Source organism: Anolis sagrei, chromosome 5 (assembly GCF_037176765.1).
Source record: "Anolis sagrei isolate rAnoSag1 chromosome 5, rAnoSag1.mat, whole genome shotgun sequence".
NCBI classification, from domain to species: domain Eukaryota; kingdom Metazoa; phylum Chordata; class Lepidosauria; order Squamata; family Dactyloidae; genus Anolis; species Anolis sagrei.
In genome coordinates, this window is record NC_090025.1 from 93,091,271 (window position 1) to 93,118,625 (window position 27,355).

At 40.2% G+C, this 27,355-nt stretch overlaps 1 protein-coding gene across 6 annotated transcripts in view; it reads right to left on the reverse strand.

Annotated features, from left to right (window-relative positions):
- Window positions 1–27,355, reverse strand: part of FRMD4A (FERM domain containing 4A) — a 511,564-nt gene that overhangs the window by 114,518 nt on the left and 369,691 nt on the right. For 5 of the 6 annotated variants that reach the window (XM_067468889.1, XM_067468890.1, XM_060778219.2 and 2 more), the window contains 3 exons: window positions 25,341–25,425; window positions 12,925–12,981; window positions 3,800–3,822 (listed from right to left, as the gene is read on the reverse strand). The exons of the other annotated variant lie outside the window; for it this stretch is intronic. In XM_067468889.1, coding sequence (XP_067324990.1) covers window positions 3,800–3,822; window positions 12,925–12,981; window positions 25,341–25,425 — 165 coding nt within the window. The remainder of the gene's footprint in view (window positions 1–3,799; window positions 3,823–12,924; window positions 12,982–25,340; window positions 25,426–27,355) is intronic. 6 annotated transcript variants of the gene reach the window in all.

A 27,355-nucleotide genomic window follows, 5' to 3' on the forward strand; every position in this document is an offset into this window, starting at 1 on the left:
ATTTGATATATAAGAGTATTTAATCATTGTTACACAATATTGTTCAGTATTTGACTGTTGACATACAATAATATTTATACAAATTGGTGGCCTGTAAGACTTCAGCCTTTTGCACTTGCTAAAATCCTTCGCTATGACAGGTCTGATTCGTGAATGAAATGTAGCATGCTTAAAAATAAACATAAAACCCACTGTGGAGATCTGATTTAAATCAGAACCAGGGTGCTTTAGAAAACAACATTTCTTTCCATGCTATTTCCGTAATGTATCCCCTATGCCCACTGCCATTTTCTTCATAACTGTGTTAAAAGAACAAAGATTTCCCACTTAAAAGGGAGAATAAAAATGCAAAGCAAAGACCTTCACTTATCTATGGAAAACTCAGGACCATTTTGTGTCTTAGACTGAAAAAGAATGAGAATGTTCATAGAGTAGAGAATGTTCAAAGGCCAGAGGTTTAGCACAGCTGGTAAATCATCAGTAATTATCTATCAACCAAAAGGTTGCAAGTTCGAAACCCCGGGTTGGTGTGAGCTGCCAACTGTCAGCCTAGCTCATTGTTTACCTAAGCAATTTGAAAACAGCTTTAGCTGTGATTAGAGCAATTAGGTACCGCTAAAAGCAGGGGAGGTGTTTTACGACACCATAAAGAAAGGAGATCAGAAAATGCTGGGCGACCAAAAGGAAGGAGGAAGTCCTGATGGCTCTTCATCATTTAGAACATGTAGAACGGCCAACGATTGTCCTCACATTATCAGATAAATCCACTGACATAGGACTACAACCAATGTCAATCCTATCTACAATAGATCCATGCAGTCACTGGGATTTAAGTTAGTTGTAACTACTAAAATCCACTGGTTCTGCAATAGGTAGGACATGTAACTAACAAAAGGGTTCCACCAGAAGGCAATGAATAAGGATAAATGGAACAGGATTGAACATAAAAAGGACAGTGCTGTGGAAATATACTGGTTAGCTGTTTGTCTATTTGAATATTGCAAGTTAATAGTGTGCATGAGTATGATGATGAAGGCATGAGCTTTACAAATAATAGACATAATAGATTCTATTTTTTCTGCATTTAGTTCTGCATGCTAGTTTTCTCTACCAGCATTGTGGTACAATGATTACAAGCTGGCAACCATCTTTCAATGCTCTCACTGCAATAAATCAATTTGCATGGTAAAATAGCTAAAGATTTCTCCTGGCCTTTTAGTGGAATGATAATACGAATGGCTGACATACTCTGAAAAGTTATGAGTTGAGCAATGAAAAACAAGAACATTTGTTTGTCACAAGCAAGTCAGGAGGAGTTGACAAGTTGTTGATGGTTCTGAAAATGATGTGTAAGAGGACCTTTGTCAAGGGTTGCTTTGTATACGGTTGTATTCCTGAAGTCTGCAAAATGTGTTTGTTAAGGTGAACAGCCTCCATGTTCAATAAGAGATTCAAATGATTTTGAGGCAAATTAAAAGCAATACATTTGAAATCACGGGGATTAAAAAGTCATCCCCATTTGGGACCAAAACCAGTTCTCGGGATTAAAGGAGGAGGAAGGAGACATCTTTGTGTTCTCAGCTCCACTGTGACCTCTTTCACAACAGAACACCCATTGTTCTATGGGGAAGCTCTCTTTCAGAATAAGCCAGATGGCAACAGAAATTCGTTCTGAGGACATGCTTTCCAGTCTCATCAAGTATCATAAGTTCCTTGGTGGGATCCAACTGTTATCTTTTCTGAGCTGGATTGGAACACCAGTGCAATTTATTTCTCTCATTCCTGGTGTCTGTTTCATTCTTGTAGTGAATCAGATCAATAATAAGTGTAAGCTTAGGATAGTAAATCAGAATAATAATAAATGTAAGCTTAGGATAGTAAATCAGAACAATAATAATTGTAAGCTTAGAATAGTAAATCAGAATAATAATAATTGTAAGCTTAGGACAGTAAATCAGAACAATAATAAGTGTAAGCTTAGGATAGAAAGAGTCTGGCCCTGTTTTTGAAACAATTTTGCCATTTTGATGAATTATTGCAAGACTAATCACTTTCTTGGAAATTTTCTCTTGCTTCATGGGTGAATCATAGAATCATAGAATTGGAAGAAACCTCATGGGATATCTAGTCCAACCCCCTGCCAAGAAGCAAGAAAATCACATTCAAAGCACCCCCGACAGATGGCCATCCAGCTTCTGCTTAAAAGCCTCCAAAGAAGGAGCCTCCACCACACTCCAGGGCAGAGAGTTCCACTGCTGAACAGCTCTCCTCATGTTCAAGTGGAATCTCCTTCCCTGTAGTTTGAAGTCATTGTTTCACATCCTAGTCTCCAGGGCAGCAGAATCAAGCCTGCTCCCTCCTCCTTATAACTTCCCCTCACATATCTATACATGAGCATCATGTCTCTTCTCGGACTTCTTTTCTGCAGGCTAAACATGCCCAGCTCTTTAAGCTACTCCTCAAAGGGTTCGTTCTCCAGACCCTTGATCATTTCAGTCAATCTCCTCTGGACACATTCTAGCTTCCTTAGATGTCAACATCTTCCTTAAATTGCGATGCCCAGAATTGGACACAGTATTCCAGGTATGGTCTGACCAAGGCAGAATAGAGTGGTAGCATGAATTTCCTGGATCTAGATACTATACTCCTATTTATGCAGGCCAAAATCCCATTTTGAGGTCTACTGTATTTTGTGAATTCTACATAAAATTGCATCTTTGTGTATAACTAACTAAAGTGTGTTAAAACTTTATCTGGATATCATACCACCCAAAAGATATACATTTTCCCTGCTCCCTCCTTTGTATGTTTGGGAAATAAGTGTTTTCGATTGTTCTATCTTTTTTATAATCTCAGGAAACTTATTAGCAAATGCAATGCCTTATTTCTCTATTGTTTTTTCTCTCTCCCCCCCCCCCCCCCTGTTACATCACAAATCATCAGAGTGCCACAAAGCCCTCTCCTGTATAGCTGGTCTGTATTTAATTTACAGATCTGTATATAATAAACCAGATGGCTTCCTATGTTCACAAGGCCATTTTCAACCCTAAGAATATTCAAAGCAGTATCTTGGAGACTCAATTCACATCCTTCTCAGGAAACCTAACCGTAATAATTTTTCCCTTATTTCCCATCCTCTCTCCTCTTTATTTGTCTTCTTTTTGGTCTCAGGAATATCAGCATCAGATTATTTTCTGTTGGCTCATTTCCCAATGAGATATGACCATCTTTCTCTTTGTTTCTAGAAAACCCATATGTAGATTCAAGACCTGAAATAGGCTACTGAAACTTGAAAAACAAAACAACACTTTCAGACAACAAAAACCCAAATGTCATGGCTGCTACTGCAATTTCTTTATCAGTCATGACCAGGGGCGGCTAACCCATTACGCAAAGTAAGCCTTTGCAGTATAGTTGATTTTGCCCAGGGGCGCTCTTGAGGTGATCTTGGGGGAAAATAGCCTTGACAAATGCGAGTTGTAGTTACTGGGATGTATAGTTCACTTACAATCCAAGAGCATTCTGAACTCCACCAATGATGGAATTGAACCAAATATGGCACACAGAACTCCCACGACGAACAGAAAATATATATCAGTGATTTGTTGGGGGGGGGGGGGGGCAAAATATTGTTTGTTACCATTGAAAATTACCTCTGGTCATGACTACCTGCCTTTTGCTTTGAAGGAGCCCCATATTTGGAATTTTAAGTAGATACTAGGTATTGCAAATTGGATGATGGTCAACAGATTGTCAATCACATTTCCATTGATATGAAGAATATTCATGGAAAACTCACCTTGAAAAGTCTCCTTTTGCTTCCTGTAAAATTGTAAAAAGAGGATAGAGAGACAAACATTACTTTACTTTCATATAAAACTAAAAGTGATCATTTAAAAGTTTCATAAAATGCATGTGAGGTGTTCATGGAAATGATGCCATATTCAAATTAAAGGATCACCATAGTATTAAATCTTGACTCTTGTCATACTATAAATTCAAATGGATTCAGACAAATAGTGACTGAAATATAAAAGGCCACTGATTTCAGTGGGTTTGCTCATCACACAAGATCTGCGTTCTGGCTTGGATGCTTCCAGGACGGAGACTGCTGGAGCCCATCACATGATGCAGAGATACTTCTGGCAGAGCTCAGGTCTAGGACGGAACCCAGAGAACATGGCAGGCTTCCTGTGTTCTCATTAGATAAGATGGGGAAAGTGTGGGGGGAAACCGGACAACAACGTTTTCCCCTGTGGGATGGGGAGAGGGCGATGCTGGGTGTGCAGCGACAGTTTTCCCCACTGCTTGCTGGATTTGCCTCGCTGGCCCATGGATGCCCCCATTTTCTTCTGGCATAAGGACCTCAATATGATGAGAACCCTGGTCTGACTCCAGTGCATATAGTATACATCTGTCAATGTCTTATACCTGTATTCTGGTGATACCAGATGAAGGCTAAACAAGTATTGTCTAATGGATGTTGTAGCGAAATTGCTACTCTATGTTAAATTTTTTGGTATATAGATCTATGTTTACATATGGCAGATAGGGAAGAATAGGCACAGACAGGGTAGCAACAGCAGAGATAGGATTCATTTGCATATGGAAGCCGATTGGTCATATGAAGATTTAGTGTAGGCTCAGGATTTGAACAGGTTGCTAGGCCAAAATGACAGTTGGGGAGACATTCCAAAGGGGCGGAGCCGAAGTTTTAAAAATAGGCAGTTAGAGAGTCAAAAGAGTTAGTTAGGATTTGCTGTTTGTGAGGTACAGTTAGAGAGTTAGGAATTGCTGTTTGTGAGGTACAGTTAGAGAGTTAGGGATTCCTGTTTGTTAGAGATAGTTAGGAACTTCTGTGAGAGAGAAGAGTTAGGAACTCCTGTTAGAAATAAGCAGTCAAATAGAGCTCAGGTTATTAGGAACATAATAGCCAGTGGTGCTTTAGTCAGAACATAATTTCAGTCAAGGGTGTGTAAAGCAAGTAACATGTTTGTGAATGAGAAACATTGAAAGTCTATTTCAGAAAAGTAAACCAAGTATATTATACTGACTGTAAGTCTCAAGATTGCAACAAAACACAAATGTAACCACAAGCGTTTGGAGCCTGAAGTTATAAATAAACTGTGTTACTTTGTTATACAGAAGTGTGTCTCAGTGCCTGTACAAAGATTAAACAGCACACAGAAAGTCCCAGCAAATATAAAAGAAGAAACGGAATCCGTATAAGAGTAAAGAGGTTTTTCTTAAATAAAGAAATAGTCTCTCTCCCTTGCCACAATATAAATTGGTGGCAGTAATATTACGTTTCTTTACAGATGTCTTTAAAAAAGTCTATACTTCTCCTGAATCAACAATATTTCTTAATTTTAAAAAGTAAAATTTCACCTTCAAGATTTCCAAAAAGTACATAATGTATTTCTTTATTTCTTTACTATATTTATATACCGCCCCTTTGTGGTCTTGAGAGTGCAGGATGACTTAAGACTATAAGAAGTCCTTGCAAGATTAGAGCAAGTTCTCCTAAACCATAGCCTCTAACCCAGGCATGGGCAAACTTCAGTCCTCCTGGTGTTCTGGACTACAATTCCCACAATCCCTAACAGCTGGGCTGAAGTTTGCCCATGCCTGCCCTAACCTCTATATCACACTGTTTTCCTCTTCTGTGAAGTTGTTTGCAGAATGAATCAAACAATTTTAAACTTGTAGCATTATACTCTGGATTATTCGTAGAATAAAATGAAAACCTGATATCTTACCTTCCTAATATTAAAATAAAATTAAAGACTGGCCTTGTCCCAACTTTGGGAAAGCAGTGATGTGTTTTTGTTAGGGCCTGGGATTCCTTTAATAATTTAGGCATATTTGGGACAGCTCTATTTCTTATTTTATTTTCTCTTGGACAAAAATCCCCTTTTGTAACATTCGCCCTTTCCAAGCAACCACCCAAGAGAGCACAAACTGCTTGTGCACAAAATGTTTCATGTGTGAGAACATTGTGACTTAACTCCTAAGCATTGATTCCAAACCATTACAGCAAAATTTTGCATGAACAGCTATGTTTTCCAAAGTCATGGAGAAATCCTTCGTCATAACCACTAAAAATCTTACTCAGCTACCTATATAGCTTGACTAAGCATTGCCTAGGCACTTTTAAATGTATCTTCACAGCTATAAAGAAAGGAAAGCTAAAATTCAGTGTAAGATTAAGGATCCCATAACATTATAGAAATGACCCATCCTACAACACTTCACCGACACAGCAGGCATGGAGCCCACTGAATTTCATCACATAACACATTTACTTCTGCAGGGGCTCTGTGCTGGCTGCGTTGGTGAAGTGTGGTAAGAGGGGGAAATCTGAACACGGGAGACTGCCTGTGCTCAGGTTGAGAATCATGAGGACAACACAGGAGCAAGCCGGAAAGCTACGCTTTCTAGCATATGATGGGCAAGCGGGTGGTGCGGGCGACAAGATTCCTGACTGGGAGAGCTGTTCAGCAGTGGAACTCTCTGCCCCGGAGTGTGGTGGAAGCTCCTTCTTTGGAGGTTTTTAAGCAGAGGCTGGATGGCCATCTGTTGGGGGTGTTTTGAATGTGATTTTCCTGCTTCTTGGCAGGGGGTTGGACTGGATGGCCCATGAGGTCTTTTCCAACTCTATGATTCTATGGTTGTGCCACGATTCACCCTGCTGCCCTATGATGTCCCCACATCATAGATCTCAATGTGATACGGGCCTAACTCTTTACCTAGAATGTGGTAAATCTTAATTCATTCCACAAAAAACATTTCATTAAGTTCTAAAAATTTTTAAAAATAGCATCCAAAAACATCTCAAAAAGAGGCTCTCAAATGTAGCTAAAAACCAGTTGAGTTCCAGTTCTTAGTCTGTATCCAGTTTTACAGAGGAAAGTTCTAGGCTTGATGGACTGTCAGAAGAAAGCCCTCTAGCTGAAGGCAGCCTTTCTAGGTAAATTAATTAATTCAAGTTTGAATTAAAGATCCATATAAGAGGAGAAGAGGTGCCTTAAAACTGACCATCAACATTTGGCTTTAACAGCAGACTGATCAGGCGTACAGGTGATCATAGTCTTTGTTTCCCCAGGAAGTTATACAGGTTAAACATCTCTTATCCAAAAATTCAAAATCTGTAACTCTCCACATAGGGCAGTGGTTCTCAACCTGTGGGTCCCCAGGTGTTTTGGCCTACAATTCCCAGAAATCCCAGCCAGTTTACCAGTTTACCTCAGAGGTAGTGAGGTCTGTTGGAACTAGAAAAAAAGGGTTTATATATCTGTGGAATGACCAGGGTGGGACAAAGGACTTTTGTCTGCTGGAGCTAGGTGTGAATATTTCAACTGACCACCTTGATTAACATTTGATAGCCTGGCAGTGCCTGGAGCAATCTTTTGTTGAGAGGTGATTAGATGTCCTTGTTTGTTTCCTCTCTGTAGCTCCAGCAGACAAAAGTTCTTTGTCCCACCCTGGTCATTCCACAGATATATAAACCCTCTTTTCCTAGTTCCAACAGACCTCACTACCTCTGAGGACGCTTGCTATAGATGCAGGCAAAACGTCAGGAGAAATGCCTCTAGAACATGGCCATATAGCCCGAAAAAAACCTACAACAACCCAGTGATTCTGGTCATGAAAGCCTTCGACAATACAGTGTGAATAATAATAATAATAATAATAATAATAATAATAATAATAATAATAATGTATTTGACTAGTCATGTGACCATTTCAAAATACGACTCGAATAAAATACAAGGCAAAAAGGAGAGGATAGTGTGAATAAATCGTAAATATTTGTTTGTGATGGTGCTTGCACTTCTGTAGGGACTTGTTTAATTTTTGCTTCTCATGGACTTAGCATGGGGATTTGGTTATCCATTTAAAATTCATGAGTAAACCAGTTTTTTTCTGAACCTGAAAAATGTCTGGGGGGGTTGGACCTTGGCTACTGCCCTGATGAAACATATAAGAAATGAATTTCATGTTCACACTTTTGAGTCCCATTTGCTAGATATCTCATTATGCACATATATATGCAACTGTGTATTCAAAAATCTAAAAAACTGAAATCCACAACACTTCTGATCCCAAGCATTTTGAATAAAGGATATTCAACCTGTAATCATTTTGAAAGTTAAACTAATTTAATAATAATAATAATAATAATAATAATAATCTTTATTTATACCCCGCCTCCATCTCCCCAATGGGGACTTGGGTCGGCTAACATGAGGCCTAGCCCAAAAACAATACAACGAAATAAAATACAAAGCAACAGAAAATTAAACACAGCAAAATACATAATGCAACAAAATAAAATTAAACAATGCAGAATGACATAATGACATCACAATAACATCAATCACACATTTAGGCAAATTTGCACAAAGGAAATATTTCCTTTTTGGAATGTAATCACATTAAGCACCTTAACTGGAACATTAAGAAAAAAAGTTATTTTTCTCCCCTAACAAAGAGGGCCTCCTGATAACAACAGACACGTTTGGAAAGGGCTTGGAAGGTGTTTGGAAGGCAGAGGAATGTTGTTTCCATGGAACTATCTGGAATACTTTAAGCATATTTTAAGAATAGTAATGTTAAGAGTGTTTACAATGGCCTGCACAATGTTTGACCAACCGAGATAAATGTGCATGGGATTTGCCAAGAGCTCAGCAAACAACTTGGTTTTGAACTGTGCCATGGCCTGCAAAAATAATGGTGTTCGTGCATGTTGTTCAAGCATTTGGATAACTAAATAAAGCCTGGATGAAAAGTGTTTTGTTTATTGGGTCACAATGCTACAGGGTTGTTTTTTACAGCAATGCAATTTAATTGTGGGTATCCGAACTCATGAAGAGATTTCATATAAACCGAACAGACTTGATGTGGAATTTTATATTTAACTAGCTGTACCCGCCACGCGTTGCTGTGGCCAACCTTCCCTCCCTCTTTCTCTCCTGCCTTTCCTCTACTTCTTTCCCTTCCTATTTATCTTCTTTCTTCCATCTCTACCTGTTTCTTTCCTCCCTTTCTTTGCTCTTTGGTTACATCCTTCCCTGTATTTTTCCTTTCACTTTTTAATTTCCTTATCTCCTTTCTTGCTTCTCTTCCTTCCTTTCTTTCCTTCTTTCTCTCCCTCCTCTCTTTCCCCCCCCCTTCATTCCTTTCCTCTTTCCCTCCTTCTCTCATTACTTCTTGACTGTCCCTTCCAACTCTATTCTGTAAGTATATTTAAGTTGTATTATGTAGTAATATATAACAGTAACATATTATATAGTAATCTATATAACAATATATAAAATATTATATTTATATCTTACATAGAAAGAAGGAATGGAAGATGGAAGAAAGGAAAAAGTAAGGGAGGGAAGAGAGGAGGGAATGAAGGGAAGGATGGAAAGGAAAGAAGGAGGGACAGGAAGGAAGGAAAAAAGAAGGAAGGAAAGGAAGAAAGAAGGAAGGAGGAAGGAAGGAAGGAAGGAAGGAAGGAAGGAAGGAAGGAAGGGGGAAAGGAAGGGGGGATGAAGAAAGAAGGGAGGGAAGGAAATTAAGGGGAAGGAAATGATGAAAAGGAAAAAAGGAGGAAAGGAAGGGAGGAAGGAAAGGAAGAAGGGACAGGAAGGAAGGGAAGGAGGGAAAGAAGGAAAGGAAGGAGAAGGAAGGAGCGAGGGACTTGAGGAGCCCATCCACCGTCCTCCTCCTCTTCTTCCTCACTCCCATGGTGCCCACTCTCGCTTGTGTGTGTGTATATGTGCCCCCCCCCCACATACATACGTGCATGCCCAAATTGGGCATGCACGCGCACCTGGCTTCTCATGCTTTAACGGCCAGCTGTTTCCCCACGAGGAGGGGGCGTGGCCATGGTTCTCTTTGTAGACATGCAGTTTCTCCTTTGTGGACATGTAGTTCCGAAGTCCTTTCTGCTTTTTGTTTTTGTGGTTTTTTGAGTGGAGGACATACATTGGGTTGTCAGGTGTGTTGTGTCCAAATTTGGTGCAAATTGCCCAGGGGTTTTTGAGTTCTGTGAATACCACAAACGAACATTACATTTTTATTTATATAGATTTCTCATTTCTTGTTCACCAGCAAAGCTCTCACCTTCTTGCCAAACCTGTCTATATGCCCTGATACTTCTAACTTGAAAGATCACATTTTGAAACAGCATTTGCAAATAAAACTTTGTTCAGTATGAATGTACAGTTCAAGGATTTTATTTTCACCCTGCCCTCCTTCCTCCCTGACTTTCACTTTAGAGATCCTACTATAGACATTACTAGTGCTGTAATTCACATTAATGATTGCTAAGGCTCAGAGGACATATTTGCGGATGTCTACAGTACATTTTACAATTATGTTTGTTAATTCCAGTTAATTGACAATCAATTACTAGGGTTACAGTGCAAGGAAAAACGACTACATTAGGGCACCCTGAGGGCTGGTGATTTCCTTTTTTGATAATTCTATAATGAGGACTGGTTCCCAGACTGATATTACAAAATAAAAATCGATGAAAGCCATCTAAATTGAACATACATCTCACCAGTCTTGATTGTAACAAACACTGTAGATTTAGAGTCCATCAACACTGCAACATAATGCAGTTTTGGAATGCAAATTAAGTGCATTAAACCGGATTATTTGGCAGTATAAACTCATATAATCCAACTCAATGCAGTTAATATCATCTGCACTTCATTATATGAATCTACATTGACTTTTATAATTTTAATTCAGCCTTCTTTGTCTACTAGATGTTGTTGAGTTCTCTGGTCCTTCTTCGGACCTCAGCTTTTGCACGAGCGAAGATCTCACTACTTCTGAGGATGCTTGCCATAGATGCAGGCGAAACGTCAGGAGAGAATGCCTCTAGAACATGGCCATATAGCCCAAAAAAACCTACAACAACCCAATGATTCCGGCCATGAAAGCCTTCGACAATACATTGAAGATCTTTTTCTTAGCAGCGCAGTTGATGTCTTTCTACCATGTTCCTTCTCTTATCAATTAACTGTTGGATCTCTTTGTCATTTTCGTCAAACCAGTCTTGATGTTTCTTAGTTTGATATCCAATGGCTGTGGTGATGGAAATATTCAGTTTGTTTCAATGTTCCTCAACATTTTCGGAGTGTTCTATGGGTAGATGATCCTTGTGTGTTGTTTGGAGAAGGGCTCATTTGGAGGGTCCCTGAAGGCCTTGGGTGTTCATTTTGTGCCTTATCTTTCTTCCTTGGAGTCCATGTTTGGGGGAGATCTTGATAGCCATCGTGGATCGGATTAATCTGTGGTCTGTCCAGCAGTCATCAGCACCTGTTATTGCTCTTGTGAGAAGCACGTCACGGCGGTCTCTAGCATGTGTAATTACATAGTCTAAGACAGTGGTTCTCAATCTTGGGTCCTCAGATGTTTTTGGCCTACAACTCCCAGAAATCCCAACCAGTTTACCAGCTGATAGGATTTCTGGGAGTTGAAGGCCAAAAACATCTGGGGATCCCAGGTTGAGAACCACTGGTCTACGAGGTGCCAATGCTTTGACTGGGGATGCTTCCATTATGTCTTGAGCTTGTTTTTATGGAGGAAGAGTGTGTTGGTGATGACAAGGTTGTGTTCTGCACATTTGGTGAGAAGCAGGATGCCATCTGAGTTTCCAACCCCGTCTTTTCCTATGGTCCCTGGCCACAGGTTGAAGTCTCGTCCGACTCTTGCATTAAAATCCCCCAGGAGGATGATTTTATCCTCCTTAGGTATCTCTGATAGGACGGTGTCCAGCTGGCAGTAAAAATTTTCCTTGATGTCTTCATCAGCATCTAGTGTTGGTGCATAGGCACTTATGATGGTTGCCTGTTGGGTTTTGCCAAGTTCAGTTCAGAGGGTTGAGAGTCATTCGTTAATGCCAATGGGTGCTTTGGTCAGGTGCTTCAACAGATCATTTCTGATAGCAAAGCCAATTCCATGTATTCTTCATTCTTCTTCAGGCAGTCCCTTCTGGAAGAAGGTGTGGCCTCCTTTTTCTTCCTTCAGCTGTCCCTCTCCTGCTCTCGGGGTCTCCTGAAGTGGTGCTATATCGATGCTAAAGCATCCCAGCTCCATTAGCAGTCCTGTGTTCGGGGCATTTATCAGTATTGTCCAACAGTGTCCACACATTCCATGTTCCAAAGTTCATTTTTCTTTTCTGACCACAGGGTGGTGACCGCTCTGGACACAGCAGTCCGGTCAGGGATAAGAGAGGCAGACTATGTTTAGGGCATCTTTTCTAGCTCCTTCTCTGTGTGGGGTGAGCACAGTGAATCCTAAAAAGGGTTGCTCGGTCATGGATACAGCTGCCCCTTTGGGTAGATGGTGGCTTACATGAAGCCAAGCCCGATAATGCAATTACAACAATTACAACAGAATAAATTCAACACAGCAAAAATAACAACACAATAAAATAAGGCAATAAAATAAACAAGCATAAGAACAAAAGAGGGCAGTGTAGACAGTAACAAACACATACAATGGGTGGGCCAAATGTACACATAAAATGATAAAACCCTGGAAGAGATAATAAAGAAAAATATGTAATTGTAAGGGAGCAACTCATAGAGGACGGAACAGTGGAGTCAAGCCTTACCAAAGGTGAGGGGAAGGGCAATATGAGGACAACTTGAGGGAGAAGGCAACAGGTCACTATGTGGTCACTCCTATTAATCCATCACCTAATTGGTGAATGGTAAAAATCAATCTGTGGCAGATTCTGCTTGGTGTAATCACATCTGGAAATATACGTGTACATGTGAATCACAGGGTGAGAAGGTGATCTAAAGCATCAAAGAAAAGATCATTTCTCTGCATTTAAATCTATGCTGTTGAAAAAAAGATCCCTAGTGCCAAGCCCCGAATCAAAAAGGCAACCAAGTCAGTCTAACTTACCTGCAAGATGTATGAAGCCAATTCAAACACAACTTCGCTGTCAACCTCAATGAGCTCCTAGTGAAAAAAAAGAAGGGAACATAAAGTTTACTCATTTCCTGCTTTGTTGCCATTCTGCATTAAGTCAGAGATCACAATAAAGACTTATGGTACAGAAGAAATTTAATGTACTGTACGTTGGGGAAGCAGTTAACTGAGACCTGTTTCCAATCTTATATTATATTATACTAGTCGTCCCTTGCCACGTGTTGCTGTGGCCCAGTGTAGTGATCTGGAAAATAAAGTAATGTGAAAGTGTTGGTTTCTAATATATGGAATTTCTTGATGCTTGTGGGTCAACAGTATTTCTTGTTGTTTCTTTGTCAGTGTTGATGTAGAGATTGTCTGGTTTGCCTACTCTGGAACATGCAAGATGGAAATTGTCCTTCTTTAGGGGTCCCTTTCAAATCTATGATACTATATCTGTCATATACGTATATATATGTGTGTGTGAATCATATCTATCTATCTATCTATCTATCTATCTATCTATCTATCTATACCTATGGCTGGGTGGCTCTTTGTCAGGAGGGCTTTGGTTATGTGTTCTTGCCCTGGTGAAGGAAGTTGGACTGGATGGCCTTAAGGCACCATTTCTCAACCTGGGGGTCGGGACCTGGAGAGGTCATCAAGGGGTGTTAGAGGGGTTGCCAAAGACCATCAGAAAACACAGTATTTTTTGTTGGTCATGGGGCTTCTGTGTGGAAAGTTTGGCCTAATTCTAACGTTGGTGGGGTTTAGAATGCTCTTTGATTGTAGGTGAACTATAAATCCCAGTAACTACAACTCCCAAATGTCAATGTTATTTCTCCCAAACTCAATATGTGTTCATATTTGGGCATATGGAATATCCGTGCCAAGTTTGATCCATATCCATCATTGTTTGAGTCCACAGTGCTCTCTGGATGTAGGTGAACTACAACTCCCAAACTCAAGTTCAATGCCCATCAAACTCTTCTAGTGTTTCCTGTTGGTAATGGGAGTCTTGTGTGCCAAGTTTGGTTCAATTCCATCATTAGTGGAGTTCAGAATGCCCTTTGATTGTAGGTGAACTATAAATCCCAGCAACTACAACTCTCAAATGACAAAATCAATTTTTTGAGTGATGCTCACTCCTTGGGTTAGTAGGTGTCTTGTTGCCAAATTTGGCGGCAATTCATCCAGTGGTTTTTGAGTTCTGTTAATCCCACAAACGAACATTACATTTTAATTTATATACCAACCGTCCCCTACCATGCGTTGCTGTGGCCCAGTCTGTGTATATGTGTTTTGTGTGTGTGTATATTTCTGTATATATGTGTGTTTGTGTGTGTGTGGGTGTGTGTGTGTATGTGTATATATATATAGGTGTATATATGTGTGTATATATTGTGTATTTATATCTGTACATACATATTGTGTGTATGTGTGTGCTTGTCTATATGCATATTTTTGTGTATATATGTGTGTATGTATGTTTATATGTATATACTAGTTGCCTCTTGCCACGCGTTGCTGTGGCCCACAAGGGGGTTCTGTGTGGGAGGTTTGGCCCAATTGTATTATTGGTGGGGTTCAGAATGCTCTTTGATTGTAGGTGAACTATAAATCCCAGCAACTACAACTCCCAAATGTCAAGATTCTATTTCCCCCAAACTTCACCAGTGTTCACATTTGGGCATATTGAGTATTCGTGTAGAGTTTGGTCCAGATCCATCATTGTTTGAATCCACAGTGATCTCTGGCTGTAGGTGAACGACAACTCCAAAACCAAAGGGCACTGCCCACCAAACCCTTCCAATATTTTCTATTGGTCATGGGAGAACTGTGTGCCAAGTTTGGTTCAATTCCATCATTGGTGGGGTTCAGAATGCTCTTTGATTGTAGGTGAATTATAGATCCCAGCAACTACAACTCCCAAATGATGAAATGAATTTTTTTGAGCGAAGGACATACATTGGGTTGTTTAGGTGTCTTGTGTCCAAATTTGGTGTCAATTCGTCCAGTGGTTTTTGAATTCTGTTAATCCCACAAACGAACATTACATTTTTATTTATATAGATGTATGTGTGCATGCATGTGTGCATGTGTATATATGTGTATATATCTGTATGCGTGTATATGTGTATATTTGTGTGTTTTTGTGCATATATATACACGAATGTGTGCTTGTGTATATGTATATGAGTGTATGTGTATGGTGTATTTTTCGGGTTTTTTATTATTATTTTATTTCATCTACTTATACCCCGCCCTTCTCACCCCGGGGGGGACTCAGGGCGGCTTACAAAGGAGGCACAATTAGATGCCCAAATCACAAGTCTTTTCCGCTGGGGTTTTGTGTGTGAGTTTCTTAGGAGAGATGGACACTCATTGGACTGTTAGGTGTCTTGTGTGCAAATTTCATGTCAATTCGTCCAGTGGTTTTTGAGTTATGTTAATCCCACAAAGGAACATTACATTTTTATTTATATAGATAGCAGGTAGATTATTCTATTGCTTTTCTTGCATGTTTTCAATGACACTGCTCTTACATCATAGTGATGCAAGCTGATCTTCAATCAAGAGTCTTTAACATGTTGGAGATAAGCAAGGCAAGATAATCAGGTAACAGCATGAAGCCATGGGCAGATCTCACCCCAGGGTAAAATGTATCAAGAGGTTTTCCTGTGCAAGCCCAATGAAATAATGGGAGTCAAAAGAGTTCAGTTGTAGTAGGAATTTCAAATATGACTGTACAGTATACCTGGATTTTCATGAAGTTCATGTATGTGCCACTTCGAATTTTCCATTTCAAACAGAATCAGCTTACACAAGAAACTAGCAAGGAGAAACTGGAGCCAACCCACAATTTAATATGGAGAAAAAAAAGGCAGCTATTCTGGGACACAACTAACTTCAAGTAAATACCACAAAAATGCTAATGGTAGTGTGCAAAACCAGTGGCCACATGCAAGAACTATTCAAGTCCATGGGCTGCATTCAGTTCTATAGGTTTGGAATCAATTCTCGCCTTACATCAAAGCAAAGTATGGTTTCCCGTACTGACTATTTTTCTACAGTCACAGATGAATTGAATGTGTATGTATTGGACTTTGTTCATACTACGATCAAGTATTTTCCATTTTTCTTCCTATGACCCAAACGGCTGCTCTTGTGGAGTACAGTATGTTTCCACCCCATTTACAGAGCAATCTAACCTCTAAATGGTAACTCTGGCATGCCCATGCTGGCCTTTCATATTTAAACCTTTGTTTTAATTGTCTTCATCCTTTTGGAATGAAAATGGCATAACACATCCGAGATCTAAATTTAGATAAATACAATAATACATGCCATTCAGATACATGGCACACCTCATTTCACAAGGAATAATAACTGTTCTTAACCCGCCCCTGGCAAATATGAAGCAACAATCCTTACTAAGGTGTCTGTACAAGCTGCTCCAAAGTGTGTTAAAATAATGCTGTCTCACAACCTCTACCACAATCCACTGCAAGCAGTCCCAGAAATCAGCCAGCACTGGACTCTTGGGATTGAACAATGAACAACATTGATTTGTCAAATTTTGAAGGGTCCACCATAGACAGAGACATAGGGAGATATTCTCATTTATTGGTACATCTATATATATATGAATGCTCTGTGTGTAATGAGTACCTTAAAAACAAAAGAACCTATGAACAAAATCACACCAAATTTGGCAACAAAACGTCTCACAACACAAGGAATGACCATCACTCCAAAAAAATAAATAAATGATTTTGTCATTTGGGAGTTGTAATTGCTGGGATTTATAGTTCACCTATAATCAAAGAGCATTCTGAACTCCACCAATGATGGAATTGAATCAAACCTGGCACGCAGGACTCCCTTGACCAACAGAAAACACTAGAAGGGTTTGGTGGGCATTGACCGTGAGTTTTGGAGTTGTAGTTCACCTACATCCAGAGAGCACTGTGGACTCAAACAATGATGGATCTGGACCAAACTTGGCACAAATACTCAATATGCCCAAATATAAACACAGATGGAGTTTGGGGGAAAAGACCTTGACATTTGGGAGTTGTAGTTGCTGGGATTTATAGTTCACCTACAATCAAGGAGCATTCCGAACCCCACCAACAATGGAATTGGGTCAAACATCCCACACAGAACCCCCATGACCAACATAAAATACTGTGTTTTCTGGTGGTCTTTGGTGACTCTTTTGACACCCCCCTAGTGACCCCCCCCCCCAGTTGAGAAATGCTATCTTAAGGCCATCCAGTCCAACTTCCTTCACCACGGCAAGAAAACATAATCAAAGCCCTCCTGACAAAGGGCCATCCAGCCATTCACACACACATATATGTATATGACAGATGTAGTCTCAAAGATTTGAAAGGACCCCTAAAGAAGGTCAATGATATGTTGCATGTTCCAGAGTAGACAAACCAGATAATCTCCACATCAACACTGGCAAAGGAACAGCAAGAAATACTGTTTACCCACAAGCATAAAGACATTAAATTATTAGAAGCCAAGAGTTTCTCATTACTTTATTTTCCAGATCACCAGACTGGGCCACAGCAACGCATGGCAGGGGACCGCTAGTATATTATAACCAGTATTGCTACTATGTATTGTTATTCTTATGGCAGAAATTTTGAAGTCATGGCTTTACAAATGAGATGCTCTAAAGAACAATAATTACATTCCAGACAGAACAGGATAAAAAGAGAACTTAATTACAACATAATTGAGCAAAGTACAGACAAGCACGCTGCAGAGTAGTGGAAAGTGGATTTCTGGGTCACAACCCGGAGATGCTACAGTGCACTTTCATTTCTAATTCAGAAAAAAATGATGCACCTATCAGAAGCTAGGCTAAAACATTGATGCGGTGGCAAAAAAAGCTAATGGGATTTTGGGCTGCATCAATAGGAGCATAGTGTCTAGATCCAGGGAAGTCATGCTACCCCTCTATTCTGCCTTGGTTAGACCACACCTGGAATATCGTGTCCAATTCTGGGCACCACAATTCAAGAGAGATATTGACAAGCTGGAATGTGTCCAGAGGAGAGCGACTAAAATGATCAAAGGTCTGGAGAACAAGCCCCAGGAGGAGCGGATTAAAGAGCTGAGCATGTTTAGCCTGAAGAAGAGAAGGCTGAGAGGAGACATGATAGCCATGTATAAATATGTGAGAGGAAGTCATAGGGAGGAGGGAGAAAACTTGTTTTTTCTGCACTGGAGACTAGGATGTGGAACAATATCTCCAAACTACAAGAAAGGAGATTCCATCTGAACATTAGGAAGAACTTCCTGATTATGAGAGCTATTCAGCAGTGGACCTCTCTACCCCGGAGTGTGGTGGAGGCTCCTTCTTCGGAAGCTTTTAAACAGTCTGGATGGCCATCTGTCAGGGGTTCTTTGAATGCAATTTTCCTGCTTCTTGGCAGGGGGTTGGACTGGATGGCCCATGAGGTCTCTTCCAACTCTGATTCTATGATATGATTATGATTGTTGGAAGGTAGTCCTGGGAGGGGATTTTAGGCACAATGACTAACAAGAGAGAAAGAGAATTATAGAACTTGTGAAGGCCAGCCGTAGGTTTTACTGCACAAAATAAAAGGAGTTAAGAAAATATAGATTAAAGCAGCTTACAGAGAAAGGCAGGGACTTCCTTATTTAAAGTTATTTATATAGGCTGCATTTACTGCCATTCTCACAGTACAAAAAAAAAACAAAACAATAAAAGTGTAATGGCTTTACATTCAGCAGTTACATTAATCTTCATCCTTCAGAAATGGACATACCACAGCCTGAGGTTTTTTGCTAGAATGATTCCCAAAGGTGCTTTCTCTAGAAATCAAAACAAAGCGCTAACCACACTCGCCATGTGATCACAAGTGAGCTGAGTGAGCATATCTGGCCTCCCCAGGAAGGTGTGTATGGTGTTATTGCTGCATCAGCCCAAGTAGTTCCTTGCTCTTCCTGCTCTATGCCCTTCATTCAGCAAAGTTCTCTTTATAGATACTCATCGCAACATTCACATAGTCCATTGGCTCTGTGCCCCAGATGGCTTCCCTACTGATATACTCACAAAACACTCCTGCCACTCTGTTGTCGGGAGATGAAGGCACCACTTCATTAGGACCCCAACTATAGCTGTGAGTTCTTTATATGGGTTAACATTCCAAGAAAGGCTTACTTTTTCCATAGGAATCCATAAGTTAGCGCTTGCTGGCAAATTATTTCACAAAATTAATCAAAAGTTGCAACGGAGATGTTTCTCACTGAACTGCTTTTGCTAAGAAACACACTCAGGGGTAGTTGCGTTAGCTACGTAGTAAAAATAATAAAATACACAAACATTTCTCTATTTTTCTATTGCTAGGGAGGAGACACCTAAGGATAACCTTAGATATGCAGATGACACCACTTTGATGGGTGAAAGTGAGGAGGAGCTGAGTAGCCTTCTAATCAAAGTAAAAAAAAGAAAGTGCAAATGCTGGGTTGCAACTAAACATCAACAAAACCCAAGATTATGGCAACAAAGATGATTGACAACTGTTAAATAGAGGGAGAAAACGTGGAGGCAGTGACAGACTTTGTATTTTTAGGTGCAAAGATTACTGTAGACGCAGACTGCAGCCAGGAAATCAGGAGACGCTTACTACTTGGGAGGATAGCAATGTCCAATCTCGATAAAATAGTGAAGAGAAGAGACATCACACTGGCAATGAAGATCCGCATAGTTAAAGCAATGGTATTCCCCATAGTCACCTACGGATGTGAAAGCTGGACCATAAGGAAGACTGAGCGAAGGAAGAGTGATGCTTTTGAACTGTGGTGTTGGAGGAAAGTGCTGAGAGTGCCTTGGACAGCGAGAAGATCCAACCAGTCCATACTTTAGGAAAGAAAGCTCGACTGCTTATTGGAGGGAAGGATAGTAGAGGCCAAGATGAAGTACTTTGGCGACATTATGAGAAGAAAGGAAAGCTTAGGGAAAACAATTATGCTGGGGAAAATGGAAGGAAAAAAAGAAGAGGGGCCGAGATGGATGGACGGTATCCTTGAAGTGTCTGGATTGACCTTAAAGCGACGAGCGACAGGGAGCTCTGGCGTGGACTGGTCCATGAAGTCACAAAGAGTCGGAAATGACTGAATGAATGAACAACAACAAACGTCATGAGAAAAAAAACAACAACCAACAACGTTGAATGTATATTTGGCCTCATTATTTTTACTGCCATAAATGGGTAGATGTGCTTGTGGGACCTCCTGCCTCATGTGTCAAATAAATTTAGGAAGCTTAGAACACCACATCTAAGTCCAGGTGAGTACCACTTGCTTCTCCATTTGAAAGAGCAAATATCTTCATCTGACCCCTGCGGTATCTGGATCAAGAAAAGTGACATGAACTCAGCTTTGGAAATTTTAAATAAGTGATGATAAACAAAATGCATCTCCCTTCCTCTGCGTTTAGCTTCCCCAAACTTAGACTGAGGAGGGAATTGTCTGAAACATGGCCCATTCCCCTCTCTGAAACCTGTATAATGAAAATCTATTCAGAAGTTATTTTGAATACAATAATTACGGTCAAATGGCTTAATGCAGTAAAAACTGTTTGGCTGGAGCATTGATGTCCAAAGGGCAAATTGTGTGGGCCACATGAACGACCATAGCCTATGTCATCTCCTTTTGCAGTTTCCTTTTCATTCAACATGATCCCGCACGCTCAGCTAAATGCAGAAATGACCGGCATGCATTTTCCCTGGATCTGTTGGATTACGTTGCTCAAAGCCACTTGCAAAGGGTTTACAATTGCGCATGAATGAGTTGTCACTTTAAATGCCATGTAAAATTGCTAGCAATTTCAAAAGTCCTGAAAGCAAAGTCCCACAAATATCAGCTAAATATCAGATTAATGACACAAGAATACCATCACCACCAAGCAGTCTTCTAACTCTTTTTAAGAGTGTTTAGACGACATCAGGGATTATCCCAATACTTCTTAAAGTGACTCTGTAAGAGGTCAGCATTATTTCAGCCCATAAGCAGAACTAAGAGTGAAAATAGCTTGCCGAAAGCTATTTCCCGAGTTCATGGCTGGGCAAAAGTGTTTCTTTTTGGACTACAAATCACAAATTCCACAGTCAGCATGTCCAATTACAGTGTTGTTTGGATGATTCTGGAAGTTGTTTTCCCAAGCTCTGCTCCTGGATTTTATGATTTCCCCTACGGATGATTATGAACACTATTTAGAAATGACTCCCACTCCTTTTGGATTTACTTCTCTCTCTGAGCAGCAGCACGATTGTGATTTATGGGGTGAGCAGGCCTAAGAGGTCTAATAGATAAGAGGCAAGGCCATGTTATTAATTTGCATTGCAGGCAGAGCTCACAAGTGTAATATAAGACAGTCCATTCACAAACACCTTGGGAGAAAGGAAATCAGATAGTTCCCACAGTACAGCTATGGCACGGAGTAAATTAACCAATCTCCCTCTTTCCTCCCTTTCTGTCCCAAAGGCATGCAGAGAGGGGGTGGTAACAAGACAAAGCAGGGAATCAAATTCAGCACTACTCCACCTCTGCCTTCGTTTTAACTACAAACCCATTCTTTTATCTGAAATGTGCCTCTAGGCTGAAAGTTGCAAGCACAAAGAGCATCCATAAACGCAGGTCACATGAGCATGTGGTTGATAAAATGTTGGGTAATTTTTTTAAAAAGGTTTTAAAGAGGACACTGAAACTGCAAACAGCTATTTTACTTCAGTAAATATTTGCTGGATTCTCATGTTACCCTCAGTGATGTAAAAGACATTAGAGGAAAGCACAACTGTATGTCCTTTCCTTGTTTTTCAGCTTCTACCTGAGTAATCTCCCAAATATCACATTTCAGGCAAAATCTTAACTACAAAATACGGATTGTTCTTCAGGCCCTAATCCTCCAGGATGCTTGTGTAAGCAACATAGTGCACAGTCTCTTGTGCTGGATACTTCCCATGGATGAATTTAAAATATGGGTTTCTTCAAATGCATCATGATCTGCGTTACTACTTAATCACAGTAGAGAATGAATCCACTTTACATCTGGTTTCTGCCCCCTGCAGAATTCTGGGGTTTGTAGTTTAGTATTTTATTTATTTACAGCTTTTATATTCCACCCTTCTCACCCCACGGGGGACTCAGGGCGGATTACAGTGCACACATATATGGCAAACATTCAGTGCCAATTTTTGACATACAAACATATACAGACATACACAGAGGCTATTTAACTTTTTCTGGCCGCCAGGGGATCTGTCGCTTTCATCGTCCATCTACGACGCTGATGAAGCACTTCCGCATTCCCCGCATGCTTCCCCGTGGGTTTCCAAACAATTGTGTGTAGCCTGTTGTCGACCTTTGCAACCCTAAAGACAGTTGCATCTGTCAAGTAGGAAAATTAGGTACCACCTTAAAGTGTGGGGAGGCTAAATTAACTGACTTTTGAGGCCATAAAGAAGACTCCAGCAAAGCATTCCAGCGGGGAAGCATGCGGGGAATGCGGAGGTGCTTCATCAGCGTCGCAGATGGACAATGAAAGCGACAGCTTCCCTGGCGGCCAGAAAAAGTTAAATAGCCTCTGTGTATGTCTGTATATGTTTGTATGTCAAAAATTGGCATTGAATGTTTGCCATATATGTGTACACTGTAATCTGCCCTGAGTCCCCTGCGCGGTGAGAAGGGCGGAATATAAAAGCTGTAAATAAATAAATCTTAAAAATCCTCTTAATTGATGTATATGTTTGACCCTGTTATTTTTTTAGCTTTTTCATGTCCTTTATTTATTTACTTACTTACAGTATTTATATTCAGCCCTTCTCACCCTGAAGGAGACTCAGGGAGAATCACAGAACATACATCTACAGCAAACATTCAATGCCGTTTTATACGGACAAGACAGACAATTGTACACAGAAGGAGGTATACACAGGCTTTCCCCCGTCCTTGGTATCTCAGAAGCTTGTGCTCAGTTCCAGTTACGAGTGGGTGCTGTCATTACATCTCCCTGCCAAAGATTGGTAAACTTCCTCCTTTTTTGGTCGGATCGCCTGGCATTTTGCCTTTTAGGGGTGCCTTAAAATACCTCTTCCACTTTTAAGCAGTACCTATTCATTTACTCACTTCTTTTTTGCTTTGGAACCACTGGCCTAAAGGCCAGGAGCTCACCCTGACCCAGGCTTCGAACTGCCAACCTTAGATAGACAAGCCCAATGATAAAATGTCCCCCCACCCCCACCCCATGTTGCTCATATCTACAACACACATTGGAAACTCTTTTACAGATTCTAGATATGTTATTTGGTGACATGTTACCACCATCATTTTGTAAAAAATCATTGTAAAATCATAACATAATGTAAATTTAAATCCCTTCAACCACATGTTCCCAGCTGTTTTCCTTCCTCTCAAGGGATCTCCTTCTTTGTAAAGCAAAGCAGCTGTGAATCCTTGGTATTCTATAATATATCTCGTATTCTAGCTTACTGCCAAGGAGCTACTCATCTGGCAAAATGTTATATGGTATTCTTTATTTGGAACAGTTTTGTTTTAAGCAATCAGTAACAGGAGGGCTATGCCTTTGTTCAAAACATCGTAAGGTCAAACAACGTAGCAAGAAACTATTGAGTCAGCAATGCACTTAAACATTTTTGTTATGGCGCAGATCAAGAGTTTTCAACTAATTCACACAACTTCAATGGCCCACTGGGAATGATATGGATTAGTATTGTCCCCATGGATGATTCAGTGACAATACTGCCCTCTTCAGATGAATGCCTTGAAATGAGTTCTAACAACCACAGGCTAAATTTGCAGCCCTGCTGACTTCTCATTTGCCAACAACCTTGATACTATGCCAAGCAAGCAAACTAGAATTGTGTACATATATTCAGAAAAACATAGATCTTGAAAGCCATAGAATTCAAAGCCTCAAACCCATTCAAGGACTTTTTTATTTACAGATTAAGCCACATATTCCAGAAAATGACTGCTGCCTAGCAGTCCAAAGTGATTGTATTTTCTCCTGTTTGGAAAAGAGCACTTTGCTGAATCTTCAAGGTGATTTGTTGCTCTTTTTTTCCGTGGCAGGAGAAACTTGGGAAACTACAAGTCACTTCTAGTGTAAGAGAATTGTCTGTCTGCAAGGATGTTGCCCAGGGGATGCCTGGATGTTTGATGTTTTACCATCCTTGTGGGAAGCTTCTCTCATGTCCCCACATGGGGAGCTGGAGCTGACAGAGGGAGCTCTACCTGCTCTCCCCAGATTTCTTTTGAAAATATTTTGATTGATTTTTATTTTACAAGCTTACATTAAAAACAAGAGGTGGACACAGTAGGAGAGTTGGGGGGGTGAAGGGAAGGGTGGCAAGGAAGAAAGGGAGGAGAAGAAAGAAAAAAATGAGAGAGGGAGAAAGAGTAAAAAGAGAAGAAAAGAAAAAAAGGGGGGAAGGAGGAGAGGGAAGGGGGGAAACTGGGGCGGGGGATGGGGCAAATCGGGTACTTCCAGGTTCATCCAGGGTGGCACTCATATTGCTACAATTCTGTACACTAGTAGTTTTGTATGTATAGTATATTCTTCTAGGCTCTCCCCAGATTTGAACTGCCGACCTGTCGGTCAGCAGTCCTGCTGGCACAAGGGTTTAACTCATGGGTACTCAAACTTTTTAAACAGAGGGCCAGGTCACAGTCCCTCAAACTGTTGGAGGGCCAGATTATAATTTGAAAAAAACACATGAAAGAATTCCTTTGCACACTGCACGTATCTTATTCGTAGTGCAAAAAAAAAAAAACCACTTTAAAACAATACAATAATTAAATGAAGAACAATTTTAACAAATATAAACTTATTAGTATTTCAATGGGTAATGTGGGCCTGCTTTTGGCTGATGAGATAGGATTGTTGTTGTTGTTGTGTGTTTTCAAGTAGTTTCAGACTTAGGTTGAACCTGAGGGAGGGCCGGGTAAATAATCTTGGAGGGCTGTATCTGGCCCCCGGGCCTTAGTTTGAGGACCCCTGGTTTAACCCATTGTGCCACTGAGGGCTCTATTTGTTGAAGGCAGGGATCCTTGCATTTAACATCTTTATGAAAGGTAAATATTAATTAGGGATGTTTGATATTTGCAATAACCACTCTCGATATATGCACTGAACTACAAAGGTGGAGGAGATCCTATTTTGCCTAAATCCTTTGCATCACTGGAAATTTGCTAGATCAGTACTTTTTCAAAGTGGACTGATCAAGTTCCCACTGAATTAGTGGGTTTACCCACCATTCTGGCCTTTTGAGTCTATAGAAAAACACACATCCCAAAATATCTGTTCAATATCAATAACAGAAGAAGAAAACTCAAGGGCTTACCTTGTAAATACAAGACTTTGCATTTAAGAAAAACAATTCAATGGTTGCATTGTCTTTTAAGTAGGAGATGCTTTCAATGTAGAACCTAGAAATAAACAAAGAACTCGTATAAATACAGGAATGAAACTGCAGCCACAAGTCTTATGATGATGATGATGAGAAATCAGTAGACTCTTCAGGGCTTGTTTTAATGATTGTGTTATGACTCTTGAAATAACTGTGCGTCCCTTAACATACAATCAATCAGCACTGCTGCATACGAAAGTCCTAGTCAACATGAAAAGCATTAATGTTTGTTTTATTTCAGAAATTGATTTATACCTTCATAAATATTTTAGGATTTTTCTCCACATTCCTGGTCCTTGACAGTCATGCTGTTTTGCTTCTTAAGAAATAACTGCTTCCACAAAGGGGAGAGTAATTGCTTTTGAAATGACTTTTGAAAAAATGATGAAATGGAGAAATGACCCTTGAATATAAAATAAAAATAACTAAAAACCTGTTACCGGAGTGCTGAATCTGCAGTTTGTCACAACCGTGGTTAAAGTGCAAGCACTGGATACAATTGTTTTCTATGCTCTTGCTAACTTTTTGAAGACATTTTTATAACACTGAGATAGGAATTGTGTAGCTCTCCTGCTGTTGTTGGACTCCAGCTTGAGCCAAAGGTAATGCATGTTAAAGTCCAACATTATCTGGAGTATCACCTTTATTAAGATAATTTTGTAAACTGTCTATAATTCAAACAAGTCTGTGGTTTCTTCAACCACTGCACAGTCACAACTTCTCCAGAAACTACTTTTCCAAATTCTACCATCTGTTCATCCAGTTTGCCATAAAAAGTAGAATGTTGCTTTGTGAACTGAACTGAACTATTGAAGTCGAACATTACCCCCCCCCCCCCCCCCATAAGAGATAGTAACTTATAGTTTTGCTAAGGGCAAGGACACCAGACTGGATAATAAGGGTTAAGCCTTGGTCAGTTTGGTGTGTATCATTTAATCAAGGCTTTATGCTCTATTTTCATATGTTTACAGCAGAAAGTAACCAATTTATTACTGAAAATCATGCCACAAAAGTATTTGAATTTTTCCATCTGAGGCACACCTGGGCTCCTGATGGTCCCCCATCTCACAAACAAGGGACTCTCTTTCCCCCTCATGGATATTTCCCTTTATGGATCTTCCTATGAATAATATGAACTATGGACACTGGGGGAAGGTAGTTGAGTTTACTCTCTGTATTATGATTTCTGTATGTTCATATTTTCTCCTGTATTTCTATATTTCCCTTCATGTATTTGATCTTGCAGTGACCCTTTTGCCCCCTTCCCCTCTCCTTGGGGGAAATCTACAAGGAAGCTGCCTTGCCTCTGGAAAAGCAATCATCAATCATGAAAAAACATCTGGGCACCCCAGGTTGAGAACCACTGCTCTATGTCTTGCTTCACAGTTTAATATAATCCGGGGAGGCCCTGCTCTTGCTCCTGCCAGTGTCACAAATACATCTGGCGGGGATGAGAGACAGGGCCTTCTCGGTTGTGGCCCCTCGCCTGTGGAACTCCCTTCCCACTGAGGTAAGATCAGCTCCGTCCCTCCTGTCATTTAGGAAGAAATTGAAGTCGTGGTTCTGGGACAAAGCTTTTGGACAACAGACATAGATAGCACTTTGGACATGGAATTGGATACAGAATTGACTGGAATGATGATGCGCCGCCATGAGTTTGTAAACCGCCCTGAGTCACCCTCGGGCTGAGAAGGGCGGTATAGAAATATAGCAAATAAATAAACAAACAAACAAACAAATAAATAAATGCGGCTATTAATACTGTTTTTACTGTTTTAATGAATGTTTTACTTATTGTTTTAATTGTTATTATATCGCTCTGTTACATGTAGTGGCATCAAATTGCTGCCCAATGTAAGCCGTCCTGAGTCCCCTTTCGGGGGTTGAGAAGGAACGGGATAGAAATACCAGAAATAAATAAAAATACATAAACGTACATGTCTGAGTAT